The 21,736-nt window shown below is 36.2% G+C and overlaps 1 protein-coding gene across 3 annotated transcripts in view; it reads left to right on the plus strand.

Annotated features, from left to right (window-relative positions):
* Positions 1-21,736, plus strand: part of sulf1 (sulfatase 1) — a 106,546-nt gene that overhangs the window by 70,948 nt on the left and 13,862 nt on the right. For all 3 annotated transcript variants that reach the window (XM_048174178.1, XM_048174181.1, XM_048174179.1), the window contains exons 3-11: positions 5,746-5,974; positions 7,816-8,055; positions 9,534-9,685; positions 13,005-13,174; positions 15,975-16,125; positions 16,220-16,395; positions 17,179-17,307; positions 17,610-17,666; positions 19,666-19,801. In XM_048174178.1, the coding sequence (XP_048030135.1) occupies positions 5,806-5,974; positions 7,816-8,055; positions 9,534-9,685; positions 13,005-13,174; positions 15,975-16,125; positions 16,220-16,395; positions 17,179-17,307; positions 17,610-17,666; positions 19,666-19,801 (1,380 nt within the window). In that variant the 5' untranslated portion in view covers positions 5,746-5,805. The remainder of the gene's footprint in view (positions 1-5,745; positions 5,975-7,815; positions 8,056-9,533; positions 9,686-13,004; positions 13,175-15,974; positions 16,126-16,219; positions 16,396-17,178; positions 17,308-17,609; positions 17,667-19,665; positions 19,802-21,736) is intronic.

Consider the following 21,736-nt stretch of genomic DNA (forward strand, 5'->3'; position numbering starts at 1 on the left):
ATGAGATATTTTGAGCGTCGCCCTGCATAAATCGATTTAACAGCGCCATTAAAGTTAAAACAAATCTTGCCTTGGACTCTTTGATAATTAAAATGCAACTGTCACAATTAATAAACTGTGAAGTGTTCTTACTCCTGATTGTTCTCAAGTGACTTGGCTTCTTTACAGGCACATTCTGTGGAGAGCAGGGACCGAGCAAAGTCTCTATAGTGAGGGAATGGAAAGGGGGATTAGCCCTCGAGACTGTCTTTGTCTATGGAAATCTTGCATTTATGAATGGCTGACTCACTATTTAGCCGTGCCATCTGGTTTGATTTATACTCGTTCTTGGCTCACAGGGGACTCTCATTTGCAATGAAGATGCACAAACAACTTTGCCATGGTGAAGGATGAGTTCTTGCATGGTGCTTTGCTTTAAAAGGAATTATTTCAAGCTGACAAGGATCAGGGTTTTCATTTAAGTGATTTTTAGAAGCTGATCGCACATGTTACGAATGTGGCCTTGCCATTTTCGTCTTCCTGGGCAAGGGATTGACAGAAACCAGACTATTCGTGATGCAGTCTAGATGTTATAAAACCCAGCGCGGTTGGAAAGAATGTGCCGGGTCATGACATTCTGATCTTAATCGTGTGGCCTCTTCCTCCAGGAACTCTTCTATCCTTACCTGTGAATCCTGTGAATTCGACAGACCTCATTTCGGAGAGTCTTCTGAGAGTCCAGGTGCTTGAGGTTTGGGTTAACCACCCCACATTACCACGTGGGTCAAAGGGGGTTCAGGGCGCATGAAAGTATGTGGTCTGAGCCTATACCACAAGCAGCAGTGGTGGTTTTTTGCTTGCCAAGAACCTCTGAGTCGCTGTCTCTGATAGTGCTACATGGTAGAAAACACCGCTATGTGGTTAGGAAGGTGGGGGGGGATGCTGGATGCTTTAGTATACATGCAGGGGGGAGGAAAGCATAGTGAAATCATAAAAGTACAGATTTTGGATCGCATTGAAGGACCCTGGTCCTGTCATCCATTAATCTGAAAATTGCGCCTCTTTCATAAGGGGCTATTTTTTGGCAGCTGTGTTTCAGGCTTGAAAAGTCCAATAGTAGCCTTTTTGTTTTGCTCCTTTGAACCTTCAAGACCTTTTTTTCTTAATAAATCCCAAATATTATTCGTCCAGCTTAGCCCTGATTAGTACAGTAGAGGCTAATTTACTGGGTCATTTCCTCTAATCCCTAAAAACAATAAGGGGCTGAGACGATGCTTGCTCGGGTGCTCGTCTGTGACCAAGAAGAAAGCTTTCTTGTGCTTCTCAGCAATGCAGGCCTACAAAGGCATTGCGCTTGGCAAACGTGCGCAGCCGGTTGGGGTAAATAAAGACCATGAACTACAATTTAAAATGATCTTAATTATCAAGTCGCTGTGGTTCAAGTGGTGAAATTGTTATAAAATTTATACATAATTGTTCCTTTTAGAATACTTTGCCGTTATCTAGCAACACTAGGGTTTTTTTCCCCACAAATCTTTTACCACATAAATGTAATCTTTAAAAGATCTCAGAATTAATATTTGTCTTCCGTACTTGCTTTTAAAGGTCCCGTTCTTCGTGATCCCATGTTTCAAACTTTAGTTAGTGTGTAATGTTGTTGTTGTTAGAGTATAAATAAAATCTGTAAAATTTTAAAGCTCAAAGTTCAATGCCAAGCGAGATATTTTATTTAACAGAAGTCGCCTACATCGAACGGCCAGTTTGGACTACATCCCTCTACTTCCTTCTTTAATGACGTCACTAAAACAGTTTTTTGACTAACCTCCGCCCACAGGAATACACAAGAGTTGCGTTTGTAGAGTGTGTTTGTCGCCATGTCATCGAAACGCTGTTATTTTCATCCCGCAGTCCAATCACCAGGTCTGATTCCGGCTCAAATTGATAGGGTAAAATTAAAGACATGTTTACAATAACACTGAGCGCGTGCATCTCCACGTTATGGTAAGAGGCGTGACTTTTCCGGGCACGGTGCGCTCAGAGCTGTCGAATCACAACACAGGAACCGCTGGCACAATCAGAACTCGTTACGTATTTTTGAAGGAGGGACTTCATAGAACAAGGAAGTCATCAGCCCGTTTTTATGACAGTGGAAACAGCGGTATACAGATAATTATGTGAAATGCTGTGTTTTTTTTTACACGCGAAACATGAACACATGTTATATTGCACACTATAAACACAATCAAAGCTTCAAAAAACCATGAAAAACGGGACCTTTAAATCCATCCGTCCTTTCGTGCATTCCCTAATTTTTCAGAATATATTTTTAGGAACTTGGTGGTTCTTTATGACCTCTCCAGAGTTTATTGCAGAGATCTGGATGCTCAGATATCCACTGAACTTCAGTGGTGAATGTGATTTTTCACACATCAACCAATCAGATTTAACGGAAACGTTTACAAGTTTTTCAAGTTTAGGCTTACAACCAGGGTGAGGTGCTCCTACATCAGTGTTATTCACTGTTATTTCCCTCTAATTTTGGAGATACATTATGCGTAGGGTTAGGTTTAGGGGTAAGGATAGGGTTAGGACTAAATTTTCAGACAGGAATGTTGTTCTAGGATCAACAAAATATATTAATCCAGGAACATGTCTGTCTTGGCAAAATCACGGTGACCGTACTACAATGACCGACTTTTAAATAGTTGCATAATACATTTTTAAAGTGAGTGAGTTGGAAGTACTTTTTGTTCTGCACATTACAAGCACATTAATCTGAATAACAGTTTGACTAAAGCCAGAGGAAGTCACCAGATTTTCCACTGAAGGCTTCAGACACAAACATCACATCATTTTTGCATACCAGCCCAGTGCTGATTCAGTGTCAGAGAGCCATGGAAGTGTGGAAGCTTTGTTTCCCATTATTTGTGGAAATGGAGGATAGCAGGTCTGGGGGCGGGGGTTTGCAGGCAAAGGGTCAGAGCGTCAGAGAAAAGCAAAGTAGTGGTTTATGTTCTTGACAGTGCCACCAACTGGAACACATTTTCACAGTAATGAGGGTAATTAAAACAAAATTATAATTCACGACCCTTTTTCCCTCCAGGGAAGAAAATAGAAAAGCTATTTTGGGTTGACTGTATTCTAAAATTACAGTGCTGGAATGAGGGTGAATGTGTCATCATTGAGGGCAGAGACAGTTTAATTCAGGGTTGCTTGAGGAACACATGATTGAGCTAAATAACACAGTATTGGCTCATATCTGAACTTTTTATTTCCTTTTGGCTGACGTTAATAATGTTAGTTTCAAATTGCTGGAGGCTCATCACAGTAGTTCAACTTGTAGTGTTACATGAGAAGATCAATGAAAGGATTTAATTAGCACTTTAAGTTGGATACTGATGCTGAAAAGTCAATCTAATTTGCACAGTGTAGACATAAAGCAAATGATGGAAAGGAAGCATGCGTCAGAATGAAATTTTAAAGGAATTAAAAGCCGTTCTCTATATATTTTCTGGGCCTTAGGAGGTTTTCATGAGATCTGGAAGTCATGCTGTGTGTGTGCACGCACTCTGGTCTGACTGGACCCTGCCGTTCCCTGCTGTTTGTCTAAACAGCGCCAGTGTTTGCACAGTGCTGTCAGGGTGACTGGACTGACTATCCCTCATGCTGCCTGTCTCAAATCCACTCTGTCCAAAAAAGCACTTAGAGACCCATCTGAGAGGCAGACCATCATCTACACAATGATGGAGAAGGGCAAGCACATGATTTTCCATTTAACAGATCCTTAGGATGTCACATTAGATGTACTTCAAAGTGTGACACTTAAAGGAATGGTCAACAATGTAAAAATGAAAATTGGCATTATTTACTCACCCTAATGTCATATCCATCTGATGATTTTTTTTTTAATATACATTGGTATCATTTCATACAGTGACAGTTTTTCTTTTAAGTAACCAAAAAAGCAATCAATGTCAGTGTTTGGTATGACCAGTCGACTCAAAGTCGACAAGCTTTACTATATATTCACAGAAGCCGAGTGTGAAAGAGAGTGAGGTAAGATGCAAAATAAGAAGCTAAACATCATGTTTGCCAACTTTTTTTTTTATGATAGACATTCAGTGATACAAAGTATTTGACTTTTGATTGTCAAATTTTGCCATTTTGAATTGAACAGCCTTTATCATTTATGTGATTCATGTAATTTAATTCATAATTGAATGTGATAAGAAACATTAAACGGCTGTTTTAGGCATGTTAGGTTTATGATTAACAGTGAAAGTGCATATTTTAAAATAAAAACAAATGCATTTTTTTTTTTTATTCAAATGAAAAAATTTAATGGAATAAAGAAAAAAAAAAAAAAGTAAAAAGACTACACCCATTTGATTTTATCTCCTTCAATGTTTAAGGCAGGTTTACAATATGATTTTGATTTACGTCACTAATTCTGAAGGGATTTCCCGTCTTTCAAATGGAGTATTGTTAAGTTTGATTATGTGGACCCGTTGGCCTTGTGCTGATACTGTAAAACCAGTGCTGACTCCAATTTACTCATTTATTTCTACTCTCACTGGTCTTATTGTCACACAAGTATGACATGACGATTAAGTTACTTTCTTCGGCAAACAAAATTATCAAGCCAAATGAATGCCATGCGGTGAGCCTCAGGTGCATAAATGCCCATATTGTTTAACAGCTCATTGATTGAAGACAAAGATCAGCATGAGGCCACAGGCAATATGGTCGCTCCATAAGGTTCATACAATAAACTCACAGAGAAACTGGATGGGTATATCAATCAAACATACTTTTGTGCATACAGCCAGTCATCAGCTAAATTAAAATGTGAAAAATCACCTCAATGCATGCGTACAAAAACTCAAGACATGACCCTTTAGAAATATGAAAGATTTCATCGAGTCATCTTTGCTGGTGTAGAGCGAATGCCGTGCTGTGTAAAGGGGTGAGTGTGTAAATCTGTGACTGGTGACCGCAGCACAAGGGTTAATGTAGCGGAACCCTCTACCCCCTGTACTGGCTTCGTAATTCCCACCGGGTGTCCGCTAGGGGTCACAAGCTCTGGGCCTTCTGACTGACAGCCCTGCTATAAAATGTGATTGGCTGGGTGTGGGCCAGTCTAGACCCTAATAGCCAATAGCAAAGCCTCAATAGTACTGAAGTAGTGTGACTGATTAGAAAGAAAGAACTGGCTTGTCTGCACACACGGAGAGAGACACTCAGGCCTCTCTGACTTGAAGAAAGTGTCTGTAAATATGAGTGCAAGACTGAAGTAAAGATATTGGGTGTATTGATGCCACGTGATGCTGCTAAGCTAAGAACTGTACAGGTAGGGTTTATAGTGTTTGTGTTTTACTGTTCATTATGAAAAATGATTCCGCTAGTGTTTTTTTAAAGTGTTGATTTTGGTGGACGCACACGTCCTGGAAGCATGTTGGAAGTTTTAATATGTGTTGACTCCTTTTAAGAGGGTGTTTTATGTTTATTTTCAGTGCAAAGGTTGAGATTTTCTATGGTCTGTTCCGGTACTTGTGGATGTGAAAATAGATGGCGTCAAGCTTAAAACAGATGCTAAAGATTTATTACAAATCGCAGACAGTGATCTGGAATTGTCATTTGTCTTGCAAAGGAAGGAAAAGTGGTTCTTTTTAGTCGCTCTCCAATTTCTGTTAACCAAAGTAACATTTGTTTTGACCTCTATGGAAATCCCAGAGCATTAACATCTCTTTGCTTTTTTCCAAACAGATTATCTTGTGAGGATTCCAGCCTTCTGATTTGTGTTCGGACGCCCCGGTCTGCAGTCCCATGATGCAGCTGGTGAATCTAGCTTGGATGATGGTCCTGGCTGCCCCACTGGTCTGCTTTGGTTTCACCACCCGCGGTCAGGGCCTGCGTGGGCGGGTTCAAGGTGACCGCCGAAACATCAGACCCAACATCATACTCATCATGACAGATGACCAGGATGTGGAGTTGGGTGAGTATACCATATGCAATTCATCATTACTGGCCCATCTGTTCTGCAGACGAATGAGGTGGAGACCTCATACGACTCTCTTGAGGCTTTGTCAGCACTCGGCAAGCATCAGTTATGAATCAGCAAATAGTCTGGAAAGTAGAGAAGTACTGTAGAGATCTCCAAAAACCATAATGATACTTGGAGAAACATGGGAATGAAACTGTAGATGAAACTTTTTTTTTTTTTTAATTCCCCTCACTAATTTAGATGTTTTAATTTGCACTTTCTACTTCAATATTTGGAGATTTTAATTCATTTTTCATTTTTATTTCAAGTTTGTTTTTTTTCTTGTTTTCCAGTACAAATATCTAAACATTCTTAGATATGATCTGCTACTCAAGTCAAGATACATTTACTTGAGAAGCAAAATGACAAATGCAAAATTCTGTTTTGTTCTCTGAAAAATGTATCAAAATTAATTTTTTATTTTTTTTTTTTTTTTTTTTTTTTTTTAACACAAAAAATATCTTCCCGTCAGTTAAGAAAAATGTTTATTTGGTAGCACTTTAGTTTAGGGTCAAATTCTCACTATTATCTAGTTGCTTATTAGCATGCATATTACTATAGATTGTTTATTAGTAGTTATAAAGCACATATCAATGCCTTATTCTGCATGACCTTATTCTAAATTCCTTAATCTTACCCAATACCTAAACTTAACAACTACCTTACTAACTATTAATAAGCAGTAATTAGGAGTTTGAGGCAAAAGTTGCAGTTAATAGTGAGTTAATTGTGAGAATTGGACCCTAATCTAGTGACCATTTATTTTTCTTACCCCATTGTCAGATATTTCTTTGTTGTTTTATGCATAAACTTACTTAATTTTGATGGGGAGTTTTTTCCCAGAAAACAAGATATCCAGAGTAATTTTGCTTCTTAAGTATATCTTGAATTAAGAATGTTTAGTGTTTTGTTAAAGTAAGATCATCACTTTTTGAAGTGCTGGAAAGAACATCTTAAACTAGCATGAGTTTCCGTACTGGTTCAGTCCTGGTTTAATTTAGTGCTGGTCTAGCTGGTGGACCAGTACAGCCAAACATGATGCTGGTTGACCAACATGATGTTTCTAGTGATAACAGCTGACGAAGGTCTAAAATGTTCAGTCTCAATCCCTTCAGAATTTGGCTCCAATATATCTGCCTTGTAATCCCAAAGACCTTGATTAGCCGGTTCTGGAGTGTTTATTTACGATTTTAGCTAAACCAAGGCAGTCTTGCTGGTTAAAAGCCTTGTGGGAACACCAGCATTCAAAATGTGCTGGTGACCATCTGTGCTGGTCTTTTTCATGAGGATTGTCAGTCGTCTCTTGTAGGAGCTCCGTTTAGTTTAAGTTGTTCATTTATTAACTCAGCCTTGGAAAGTAAAAGACTTTAGCCTTCTCGGACTTCAGTCCTGGGAACATTAGCTTGCTTGTTTTTAATAGTCTTGCTCTGCCACCCAAGTCCCTCTCTTGGTATCTGTCCCATTTGGTAAGTCTAACTGTTGTAACTGGATCAAGTTCCTTCCTCTGAGAGCATAACATCCAATGGGTCTCAATCTCAGACTGTCATCACAGGTTTGACTTATTTCCTCTCTCAATATTTAATGGCTTCCCTCAGACATCTGAGAGGATAAGGGCCTTAGTCCTGGAACCACAACCAGTCGTTGCATTGCCACAGAACTGCAGGGATCCTTCTCCACATCTAACACTTTCAGAGGCTACTTTTGACTGCATGGTGTATATTAAGACGTGTTAAATGTCTTAACTTCTCAAACATACTTTACTGAACATGCATTTGTCTGGCTTGGTTTGTCAGGCTCATTGCAGGTGATGAACAAAACTCGCAAGATCATGGAGGACGGTGGAACGTCATTCACAAATGCGTTTGTAACTACTCCCATGTGCTGTCCATCACGCTCTTCCATGCTGACTGGGAAGTATGTCCACAACCACAACACGTACACCAACAATGAGAACTGTTCCTCGCCTTCATGGCAAGCTCAGCATGAGCCACGCTCCTTTGCCGTTTATCTCAACAACACTGGATACCGAACAGGTGAGGAAACCAAATGAGAGGCAGATGACTCATTCTAACTTGCTTGATTCGAAACAGATTTGAATCCAGTTTGCATCATGTCCTGTTTCGTGGATGTTGCTCGCTACCATATAAAATAAAGGTATAAAGTCAATAAATAAAATGTTAATGAAAATATAGCGGCCAATTTTTTTTTTTTTTAAATATGCCAGGAAAAATTGTGTTAATTGCGTTAAATCTTTTGGCTAGCATTGCAGTATATTATCACTGTATTACTGTATTATTCATTCAAGTGCTTTTGAAGCATTCAAGTGCAATTAGACTCAAAAGAGAACTACAATCTGCACCATCTGTGTTGTTTCTATTTAGAAACAATTAATTATGTGTGATTAATTATATTTTTAATTGATTGACAGTGCTAATATATGTATATTATATTAGTATTAAGTTAAAAAGGCTGCATATTTGATCAAAATTCAGTAAAAACCGTAATATTGTGAACTATTTCAGTTAAAAATGACGTTTAAATGTATTTTACATTTTTATATCAATAGTAAAAGTCTGTCACTTTTGATCAAATTAATGCAAAAGTATTCAGAAATATATAATAAATTTATTTAATAAAATAAAAATTATATTTATTTTTTAATATATATATATATATATTATATATATATATATATATATATATATATATATATATATATATATATATATATATATATATATATATAATAAACTGACTGCAAACTTTTGAATGGCAGTGTACATTTTTTTTGCATGTGTGAATATTATAAAATAAATTTATTAATCTATATAATAAAAGTAAGACATTTCAGGTTTACATTACCACAATTCTGCAGGGAAAATATTACATATATATAAAATAAAAAAACAATAAATATCTGCTCACTGATATTAATGCTTAAATTTTGCTTAATGTTTTGACCTGAAGGTCTTCATGTAGGATTATTATTAATAATATTAGTTTACAATAAATCATATCTCTTGTATAATTAGTACCATTCTGAATATGTACTAGGAATTTGTGTTCTGCAGTTTCATGGGAATTTTGCTTCCCATTTGTTCCTAGAAGTCAAATAAAAGTTTTACAGAAATTTTTAATTTGTCTGGTTTGTGGAAGCTAAACATACTGGTAGCCCAGTGCAGTGTGTCTTGAGTGGCAGCACGTTCTGACCCCGAATACAGGGGTTCAAGCCTTACCACTGCTTGTGGTTTCCAGCTGATGTGTTAGTCTACAATTAACTCTCCAGGGCAGACTGGCTGCATGCCCGGCTCTTTTGGAAGATGTTTTGGCTTAGCTTAGAGGGGAAAGGGTAGAGAAGACATGAATACAATGTAAATAAAGACAGACATTTACAGGTACTGTTCAAAGGCAGTGTTTTGAGACGGTTGTCATAAAATGATAATTTTAGTCTTTGCGTCGACCTCACTGAACATACTTTAAGTTTATATGTTGTCTTTATTTTGTCCCACAGCTTTCTTTGGGAAGTACCTCAATGAGTATAACGGCACCTACATCCCACCTGGGTGGCGTGAATGGGTGGGGCTGATCAAAAATTCCCGTTTCTATAATTACACCGTTTGTCGGAACGGGAACAAGGAGAAGCACGGCGCAGATTATGCCAAGGTATGTGCGCCTGGTCACATAAGTTCACAGCCCTGTCAGCGTGCCAAAGGCTTCTTTTAAACTCAATTTTCAGTTTATACTCAATTGTATGGTCTGTTCTCGACTAATTTCAGGCCTCTAATTACATATAAAATTTGGGTTGGATGACTCCACATGGAATGTGGTTAGATTAAAGGGGGCATGGGCATGAGTTACACCGGTGTCTTGTGTATCATCAGGTGGTTGCACTGAATAAGACTTGGTAGGCAAAGAGATGATGTCCTTGGGGCAAAGTTTCTTTTGGAAACAATTACTGTTTTTGCGCTGCTGATTTGAAAGTGGTGGACATTTAGACTGTTCGGAATGGCATACTTCTCTTTTCTGCAGTATATACTATGTACTGTGCATAGAATGTATTTTTCATTTTTAAACATTTATAATTCAAATATTTGTACACAAATTTGAATTATGCAAAGTAAAATAATGTAATTAAATTGTCATTATTTGTAGTTGTACATTTTTTAATTTTTTTTTAAAGTTTTTTTTAGTTTATTTTAAGGTGAAAGTTACATTGTAGAAATTTGAGTTTCAATTACAGACGATATTAAGTTGATGTAATGATCAACATTATTATTATTTTAAATAGCAACTTAAAAGGTTTAATTAAAACAATAAATAATAATTTTTAACTTGCAACCATGCATGTATTTAAGTTGTGGTAACAGGTCCCCTGAATTACTTTTTAGAGTAGAGTTGCGGTTAGGGTTTGGTTTAGGGTTAGTTAATTGTAATTATGCATAATTTACGGTTATTCGTTTAGTAAATGCATGTAGTAACATGTAACTACGTCATCTTAAAATAAAGTGTTACTAAGGTGTATGTTATCATGTATCATGTGACAACAGTACTGCATTTTTTCACATACTGCTTTCACATTTCTTTAGTAACTAGTAAACTAGTATTCCATTTCAAACATAGCCATGGTTTACAGGTCACTATCTATAGTTGTGAAGAGAGAGAGAGAGACCTGCAAGACCTACAATATGAGCAAAGTGATAAAATCTGACTTTAAAAAGTTTAATTTGATATGGCCACCTTCCATCTCTAGAGTGTTTTGAAGCTGTGGTCAAAACAAGCATTTGGATCTTCTCATTGCCGTTTCACAGGTAGCATGTTTTGGGGGAATGTGGAATTTGTGCTGAGGTTTCATGGTTTGGGCATAAATTGAGTTGGAGGCAGTCTAAGGGATGAGCAAATAAATGTTTGGACTGTTACTTGAATGTCAATAACCTGCTTGTTGAATTGGATGAAGGTGTTAAGTTACCCACAAGTGGAGGGGCACAAGAGGCTGAAGGTTTCTCCATGAGGTCTGGAGGAATTTTGTGGCTAGGTGTTCAAGTGGTTCCTGGAAACCCTTAGGAATACTTAAGCTCCTGTTTAAAGGTTGAGATTAATGCTTAAAGGGATTAAACAGGTAGGCAGAGCTATAAACATTATATAAAAACTTCTTGGGCAAAAGTTTCCCCAAATTTTGCCTCAAAAATGAATCCATTATGATTCCTGTTGTCAAGGAATGCCACACGTTTCGAATTAGCTGTAGCCTTTTAGTCCTGTTTAGTCAAGTGAATCATGAAAAATTTGCTCCAAAGGCACAGTTTGTGCCTTAATTCAGTCCAAGCAAAATATCTTTTAATAAATTGGACATGTTAGGTACATTCAGATGCTATTTCACTCAAACGTTCAAGATGATGCTGAATAGTTTTCCAAAATAACAAACATGCTGGTTCAATTAGTGGTAGAACAGTAATGCTGAGGAACAAGGTCCACTGAACACGTTTCTAAACAATAACTTCCACAAGACTTTCACTCCCAGAGATGCCGGTAGCTGCATGTTTTAGCAATGGGGTGGGTAGAGGGGGGATGGAGACTTTCCCACAACCAGCCCAGACCAGGAGCACTGCCATCAAAGGGCTTACGGCTTCAGTATCACGTGATTTTTACCCCCAAGCCCTTGTACGCATTCCTGCTGCTGCCTCATAGCTGTAAGATTGAGACCTTTAGTGTTGTCAAAACACCAGACCCATGGAGGGCTACAAACCTCTATTAACATTGAGTGAAGCAGTCAACGCCCTTGTCGTGCTCAATACTGAGTTTTAAGCATCAGGGCATTAGTTCTGTTGATGAGGGTCAATAACAAATAAGATTGTCCATGATAAAGAATAATCTTAAATAATTTTCATATGGTTTTGAAAGACATCTATAAAATTTTTCAAGAAAACTTTAAATGTAATGACTCTAAAATGTCATGAAATGTTACCAAGTAAAAAGTAATAATATATTTGTAATATTCTTAACACATCGCACATACCCTAATCATTGCAAAATAAAATTAAATACATTTAAAAATAAATAAATGTAAAAGAAAAATTAAAAAATAAATGTACAATAAAACAAACATTTAAAATAAAATTTATATTTTTTTTTAAATGAAAATTAATTTGAAAATTGTTTTTTGGGAAAATTGTTTTAGTCTTGCTAACCTTGGCCATTTTTTGGGTCTTCTGTCCTATCTATAGCATTCCTTGTTTTTGTTTTGTGTTTTTTGCATGTTTTGGTGGGGGTTTTTTTGTGGGTTTTTTTTTTTTTTTTTTTTTTTGTGATGTTTTGTGATTTGTTTTTCTTTTTTGTTGAGTGTTTTTTGCGTGTTTTGTTTAGTGTTTTTTGTTTTGTGTTGTGATGGGGTTTTTGTTTGTTTGTTTTTTGGTTTGTGCTTTTTGTTTTGTTTTTCGTATCATCAGCATCACATGAATGTTTTTTTTTTTTTTTTCCTAAGAAATAGGATTTTTTTTGTGGGGGGGGGGGGGTTAATTCAGTGGTCCACTTTAGACATTCTACTAGCTATAAGTAACTTTGCAACTACATGTCATCTAACTCTTATTAGAGAACAAGTAGACTGGTACTTAGGGTTAGAATAAGTTGACACTGGCAAAGTCACTTATAGTCAGTAGAATGTCTAAAGTGGACCATCAAAACAAAGTGTTGCATTTTATTTGTAAGTAATTATATGAATGAATTGCATTTTAATTGCATTTTCAAATACTTCAAATAAAAATACAAATAAATATAGAATAATGCAATAATAAAGTAAAATAATAAAATTAAAATAAATTCAGTAAATGCATAAATACATATATAAAATAAATAAATAAATTGACTAAATTCCAAAGTACAAATAAAAATAAACCATGTCATTGACTCTTGTTTTATTTGTTCAAACCTTGAAAGAAAGCATATCCAGCACTCATTTTATGTATGCATGAATTTATTCTGCCCATTCTAGGACTACTTTACTGATTTGATAACCAACGACAGCATCAACTACTTCCGAATGTCCAAGCGCATGTACCCGCATCGGCCGGTGATGATGGTGATCAGTCATGCAGCACCTCATGGCCCAGAGGATTCAGCACCCCAGTACTCCGAGCTCTTCCCAAACGCTTCCCAGCACATGTGAGTGACTCCCAGAACATTCAGTTACACTCTGTTAGAGCAACAATGCTGAACTCCACTGAACCCAGTGTATCCTGTCCAAGAGCCAAGCCCTGCTAGAATAGGCCCTGGAGTTTGAATTGTTGAGTCTAGATATTTTTATTGTTCTGTATGTATTTATAATGGGATATTCCAAGGGACACATATTTCAGAAAAACAGTAGCATTCCAAGCAGATCATTTTCCTATAAATTTAAAACCATTATAATTTGGCTTGCAGGTAAATATAAATTTGTAGCTTTAGGAATTTTTGTGGCTTCATATTTTTGGATACGCCATTAAAATGAGACTCTTAAGAGATGGCAGTGCACTGAAGTGCACTTCACACATGACACCACCACCATAACACTGAAGTGATTTATCAACCTAGTAAATTTTTTGGCACATGCCAAGCGAGATGATGGGGGATGAGATTTTTATGGTCCTCACTCTTGTGCCAAGACCTTGATGGCTTCACTGCACTATCATCAGTTTCGTGGCTAGGCTCCTATTCCACACACAGTGCTGTGGCAACAGGCCATCCATCTCCAAGTCCTTAACATCCCAGGCATGTCAGGATCCTGGTCAGGGCAACATCACACTTTTGTCCCTCGGGCCTATCCATTTCTTTCTCACAATTCTTTCAGCTTGTCTTCCTACACAACTTTCTGGCTTCTCTTATATCAATCATGCCTTTCACTATGTAGGTTTGGGGCATGCATTGTCTTAGAAGACCCTTTTGTGTTATTAATATGTTTTTAAGTGCATGGGCTCTGAATAGATCACACTTGGATACCCCAAGGTTCACATCGGCTGGCAAGTCGCTCTGGTGCCGAAAGGGTTGCCTGGCAAGTTGTGCCAAAAGAACAGGGAGACAGATGGCAGGCGCAGGTTGCATTTTGGAATGATGCAGCAGGGTTTCAGACACTTTTGGGGGTTTATTTGTCATCTGTGTAAAAATGAACAAAAGTATGCACATCCAAACAGAAATAAGGTGCTCAACCAAAAATAGAAATGTAAATATAAAAAAATTATGGCTTCAAGAAATGTATGTATGTATGTATGTATGTATGTATGTATGTATGTATGTATGTATGTATGTATGTATGTATGTATGTCTTATTTATTTATTTATTTTAACTCCTTTATTTATTTTTAACACTATTTATTTTATTTATTTATTTTAACACTATTTATTTATTTTATTTATTTATTTTAACACATTTATTTATTTTATTTATTTATTTTAACACATTTATTTATTTTATTTATTTATTTTAACACATTTATTTATTTTATTTATTTATTTTAACACATTTATTTATTTTATTTATTTATTTTAACACATTTATTTATTTTATTTATTTATTTATTAACACATTTTTATTTATTTTAACACTATTTGTTTATGCATTTATTTGTTTATTTTATGTATTTGTTTTACGCATTTATTCTACACATTTATATATTTTACTCTATTATATTTTACGCATTTATTTTACGCTTTTATATATTGCACTATTTATTTATTTTACGCATTTATTTATATTTTTCTAAAAATATAAAAAATATAAATAATACAAGTAAAATATAAAAAAATTAATTTATATTTATTTATTTATTTATTTATTTATTTATTTATTTATTTATTTATTTATTTATTTTTTATAGGCTAAATTTTGTCTATTATTCATTTCCATAATAGAATATCGTACTAGGTGACCCTGCTAGAGTCATCATGCAAAAGGTAAATAAAGCCACAGATCATTTTTGCGCCAGGCTGGAAGAAAAGCATTGCATAAACCTGTGAGCTTTCTAATGTGGCAATTGATACAAATAATCTTAAACGCATTGTCTTCATTGCTATGGATTAAATCTGCTAATGAAATCGATTTGACAAGTACTTTCAGTATCAGGTTTTTATTTTTTATTCAATAACAGATTTTCACATTAGGCTGAGACTTTTGAGAGAGATTCATGAAATGTGATGCAGAAACTACACAGGAGGATCTAATCTCAAAGATTAATGTTCTTCACCCAGCTTTGTGACGGGTGTCACAAAGTCAGACTAATTCTATCCTTTGACCTCCAAATTCCAAATTTACCCTACCTATGCGAAGAGACAGGTTCCTTTTGTGTGGTATATTAGTGTGCCTCACTAGCTGGGTGAAGAGTTCAGTGAGCAGACAAAGACAGACTGAGGAGGAAAGGGCAGAAGCCATCCACTCAGACAGAATGGAGCTTTCCTGTGACCATCACTCACATGTGACACCAGGCACAAGAGTCTGGTCTGGAAAGCAAAGGAAGGCCATGTCTTTCAGCTGTGGAGGGAGGCCAACTGCAGTCAACAGGTGGCCATCTCGTAGCTTTAGTTCCACAAACAAGTCCGCAGCCTCCTGTTTACCCAGCTTTTTATTCTCCACTTCAAATGCAAATGAGTTATAGCCCTGTCGTTGCTGGACTTATTACAAACTTTATTTTGGGCCCGAAGGCTGGGGAAGCTATTATTTTTCTTATGCATGTGCCAACCCTCAAACGATTAAACGCTGCCAAGAAACCCTGAGACTCTCAGCATGGTGTGAGGAGAAATGGAGAGCAAACCCAAGAAAAACACCTAGTGAGGAGAATTAGGACGTTTCCGTGGAGGGGGAAGGGTGGCTGCTCTGTTATTGTTGCTTGTCAAGTATGTTATACAACAGACAACTCCAACAGCCACAAGTGGTTGTGAAATGGCAGACAGGTGCATGTTTTCCTTACAGTAGCATGTTTGGTTATTTGCACAGAACTCCCAGCTATAACTACGCACCAAACATGGATAAGCACTGGATCATGCAGTACACCGGCCCAATGAAGCCAATTCACATGGAGTTCACCAACTACCTGCACAGGAAGAGGCTCCAGACGCTGATGTCTGTAGATGACTCGGTGGAGAAGGTCAGTGGTTTAGGCTTTCTTGCTCCAAATTCTGGATATTCAACTGGCTTTGTATATGAATTGAAAGGAAATGTGTGTTTGCTCTGCATTACAGATATATAATGCTCTGGTCGACACTGGGGAGCTGGATAATACCTATATCATTTACACAGCTGACCATGGTTACCACATTGGCCAGTTTGGCCTAGTCAAAGGGAAGTCTATGCCGTATGATTTTGACATCAGAGTGCCGTTTTTTGTCAGAGGTCCTAATGTGGAGCCTGGGGCAAGGTAAAATCAACTTTGAAATGCACACTTTGTACAATATAATAGACACTTTTCACAATATAATTTCTTTCCATACTTTATTTACATACGTTTATTTATTTATTTATTTCACATTTATTTATTTTAATTTATTTATTATTTATTTATTTTTAACACATTTGTTTATTCATAACACATTTATTTATAAATAATTGTTATAAGTAAATAAATAACTTTATTTATTTATAAAACATTTTGTTTTTTTCATGTGATAAATAAATTAAATGAAATATATAAATTATTCTATATTTATTTTGAGGAATTATTATTAGTTTTTAGCAAAATAATTCTTCACTACATTGTTTTTTTCCACACCTTATATATTTTTACTGATATTAAATAATAAATAATATAATATAATATAATATAATATAATATAATATAATATAATATAATATAATATAATATAATATAATATAATATAATATAATATAATATAATATAATATAATATTTTAAAACTTTTAAAAATGATTATTGTTAGCAATATAATATAGTAAAATACACATTTTGCTTTACACATTAAAATACACATTCTTTATTTGTATATTAATATTAAAATGTTAAATATTAAATGTTATTAATATTAAAATGTTAAATATTAATATATACCTTTTAGAGATAAATAAAAAAATATATAAAATGAAATATAAAATTATAAAATATAAAATAAAATATAAAATATGCTATAAAATATATAAAATAAAATGAAAATGAAATAAAATAATTATTTTGTATTACTCCACAGGAACAACCATCTTGTGCTAAACATTGATCTAGCACCCACAATCCTAGATATAGCTGGCCTGGACACTCCACCCGATATGGATGGCAAATCTATCCTGAAGCTTCTGGAACAGGATAAGACTGGAAATAGGTGAGCTAAATCCTCTCCATAAACACATTCCCAGTGTAATATATGATTGGGTAGTATCTGTTTATTGCTTCTAAGTTAATTAACTTGAGTTTAATGGTTTGTGAACATTTGGAGTTAATTTATAAAGGGTTTCTGGCAAGTAAAGAATGCTGGAAATGTTCTGGGGTCACTGCCACTCACGATGGCAGGAGATGTTGAAAAGATTAAGGTGTCATAATTCAGGCCAAGTTAAACATCTGCTTATGGTATGCAAATGACATGAAGACTGAGTGAAATAAAATATTTGCGTTTTCATGTTGCAGATTCAAACCCAACCGGAAACCCAAAGTCTGGAGGGACACATTCCTCGTGGAGCGGGGGTAAGACAAACAATATTGCCTCTCTTCTCAATCATGCTATAAAATCACTGCAGAATGTGCGAAAATAAATTTGAATTGATTTATTTTGTACAGCAGGCTCACCGCATACAATTCAAACCATTCCAGGATTTCGTTGTAAAATCGCCAAAAAGATAAGATCAGAAGTACATGTTATGATTTTAGGATTCCATTGCACAAACATCCTTCTTCCTTGACGCGTCTTGGTTCAAGTTCACCTAAAAATGTAGCAAAATATCTCAAAAATATTATTTATCTATCCAAATTACCATTAAAAATCACACATAAGATCAGGCTTTTACATTCTTTGATCAAATGTGTTCTCAGGAGCTCAGATATTCACATGACAGATAGACTCTCATTATCGGATATGTTTCAGTAACCTAGGACACTCATGACAGAACAAAAAAATCCTTCCCCAGGGGAATTATATGATATCACAAGTGGTATCAGACTCAAACTTGATATGTGTGCGTAGCGTTTTCCTTGATTTCTGTGACTGATGTAAGGAATGTGGGTATGGTATTGAGGTTACCCTATTTAACTCACATTGCCTTTGCAGTCTCTCTATATATATTGTAACTGTGGCCGTGGGCACAGCCACGCTGCTATTTCGGTCTAACATTCCTCATGTCACTCACATGGAGCTGTCAGTCTGCATAATGCCATATTATCGCTCCCACAGTCAGCCCGTGCTTAGTTTCTCCTTAAGGCTAAGTAAAAGAAGGTTTTCCAGAGATGGCGCAATCCTAAAGCACATCGTTGATCAGTGCCGGCTGTTGCTTCCGTGACTCAGTAACTGTTGTGTATAAAGCCAGACCATGGATTCGAAGCATGTTTATACCAAAATGCCATTAATTCAACCTGTTTTGCATGGTCACGACAGCTCCCATTTTGTGAGAAGTCAGATTAGCGAGTACTTCATTTATCAGCCGTGGTGAAATCATGCAGAGCACCTCATTTCCGCTACAGGCGAAGGCTGGAATTATTCAAAATGGCATTCCAGCACTTTATATTTTAAAAAGACGTTTTAAATGATTGTTAGATGATGGCGAAGGCCATTTTTAAATGTAAAAATAGGCAAAATGAGCATGAATACATACATATCTATTATTGAGTTCCATAAAATACTTTAATTTATGCTTTTTGGGGGGACTGCATTCATATTTTAAATCTGAATCACCTGATTTTTGGGTTCCCTCCACCTCCAAAATCCTAATTCTACCTTTTGATGCTTTATTGTTATGGGTGGCTGGGCTTAACAAATGTCATTTTTACTCTTATGTACAGGCCTAGTCCACACGTACGTGGGTATTGTTATAAACAGAGTTTTTCCTCCTTTGTTTTTAAAAAAAAAAACAAAATTGCAAAAAAAAATGCACATGAAAACGCAAAAACACTCTATGAAGCGCTGTCAAGAGCATGCCAAACCAACAGGTGGCGATATAACCCTTACCATAAAGCCATGTTGGCCAATGAGAAGCCTTGAAAAAAGGTTATTACCGGTTCCGGTTTGGTTTCAGTGACCAGATACTGCGTTTGCGTGTGAATGAACGGCCAAACTGCATAAGAAAAGCTGCGGTTTTGAAAATTCCTGTGTTTGTGTGGACAGGGCCTAGTACACAGAAAAAAAATTTGGTGTAGAGACAATTTTCACTCAGAAATTGCTAGTAAATTTCACAAATATTTACAAAGAAAACTTAAACTTTCTTGTATAACACACTTCAATATGTTTAATTTACAACTTTGAAAAATAACTTTTTACAGTGTAGGACTAACTACAAGATCACTAAGACAAAAAATATATCCTGGAAGATATTGGTCCTATTGTTTTTATGTACTGTGAAAGCTGCAATGCTCTTCACACAGCAATAATGAGATGCTGACCTGGGTGGACGATTTCCAGGCTTCCGAAACTTCAGTGAGGCTGCCAACTTCAAAACGTGGCCTAGCAACTCACCAAACACATTTGTCATTCTAGTAAAATCCTGCGCAAGAAAGATGACTCAGGAGGCAACTTGAATACACAACACTCCAACAGCTTACCCAAGTACAAGAAGCTGAAGGAAGTGTGTCAGCAGGCTGAGTTTCAGACGCCCTGCGAACAACCAGAACAGGTATAAACTCAAATACACACATCCATCACTGTTTTTCTCACACACTCTATGTCTGTATATCCTTCCCCTTATGAACTTGCCCACTTATGCGCAATGTTTGACCTCAAACATACACATAGTCTCAGCCCATAGTAGAGTAAACAAAGTCCAGGTTGAGAGTCTATGTGCTAAGAAATGCATTGAGAGTTGGAGCAAAGATTTTTGCTCCAAACTTAAAGGGTTAGTTCACCCAAAAATGAAATTACTCACCCTCATGTCATTCCACACCCATTAGACTTAGTTCAGAACACAAATTAAGATATTTTTGATGAAATCTGAGAGGTTTCAGATCCCCAAGGGAAAGCAATGTAATTACCACATTCAAGGTCCAGAAAAGTAGTAAAGACATAATTAAAATAGCCCACATGACTACAGTGATTCTACCTTAAAGGGTTAGTTCACCCAAAAATGAAAATTATGTCATTAATGACTCACCCTCATGTCGTTCCAAACCCATAAGACCTCCGTTCATCTTCGGAACACAGTTTAAGATATTTTAGATTTAGTCCCAGAGCTTTCTGTCCCTCCATTGAAAATGTATGTACGGTATACTGTCCATGTCCAGAAAGGTAATAAAAACATCATCAAAGTAGTCCATGTGACATCAGTGGGTTAGTTAGAAGTTTTTGAAGCATCGAAAATACATTTTGGTCCAAAAAGTAACAAAAACTACGACTTTATTCAGCATTGTCTTCTCTTCCGGAATCCTTTCCATTGAATTGATTCCATTGAATTGATTCCATTGAAATGATTCCATTGAATCCTTTCATCTGTCGGCGTTGGTGATGCACTTTTACGTCGTTGTTTTTGGCAATTAGGACATCCGCAACATGCACACTTATGCACCATTTTAAAAAATATAGCAATACCAAAATACAAACAATGTAAAAGAAGCAGAGAGGGGAGCAGAAGGGGGGAGCTTTTCCGGAGCAGAAGGGGGCGGTAATGCACCAATAAGTTGGATGCCAACCGCCGTAAAACAGGGAAGAAGAAGAAGAGAGTCGTGAACATGGATTGACAACAGACCCGGAAGAGAAGACAATGCTGAATAAAGTCGTAGTTTTTGTTATTTTTGGACCAAAATGTATTTTCGATGCTTCAACAAATTCTAACTGACCCTCTGAAGTCACATGGACTACTTTGATGATGTTTTTATTACCTTTCTGGACATGGACAGTATACCGTACACACATTTTCAATGGAGGGACAGAAAGCTTTCGGACTAAATCTAAAATATCTTAAACTGTGTTCCGAAGATGAACGGAGGTCTTACAGGTGTGGAACAACATGTGAACTAACCCTTTAATGTTATAAAGGGACGAGAATACTTTTTGTGTGCAAATTCAAAACAAAAATGGGTTACACTTTATTTTACAGTGCCGTAGTTACATTGTAATTACTCAAATAAGTACTGAGTACTGTTAATTAACTACATGTATTTACTATAGAGTTAAGGTTAGGGTTTGGTTTAGGGTTAGTTACTTGTAATTATGCATAACTTACTGTTATTACTGTAGTAAGTACATGTAGTAATGTGTAACTACAGCACTGTAAAATAAAGTGTTACCCAAAAATGACTTCAGAGAATAAATTGTTGAATATAGTTGTTTTTGTTTTTGCACACAAAAACCACTGTAGTCACGTGGACTGTTTTAACGATGTGTTTACTACTTTTCTGGACCTTACATTGCTTTCCCTTGGGGATCTGAAACCCCTCGGATTTCATCAAAAAAATCTTAATTTGTGTTCCGAAGATGAACGAAGGTCTTACGGGTGTGGACCAACATGAGGGTGAGTAATTAATGACAGAAATTTAATTTTTATGGGAAAACTAACCTTTTAAATAATGCTTGAATACATTTATTTGCACCTTCAACATGAAGCCTGAGATTGGAG

The sequence above is a fragment of the Megalobrama amblycephala genome, linkage group LG22, assembly GCF_018812025.1.
Source record: "Megalobrama amblycephala isolate DHTTF-2021 linkage group LG22, ASM1881202v1, whole genome shotgun sequence".
Classification (NCBI taxonomy): domain Eukaryota; kingdom Metazoa; phylum Chordata; class Actinopteri; order Cypriniformes; family Xenocyprididae; genus Megalobrama; species Megalobrama amblycephala.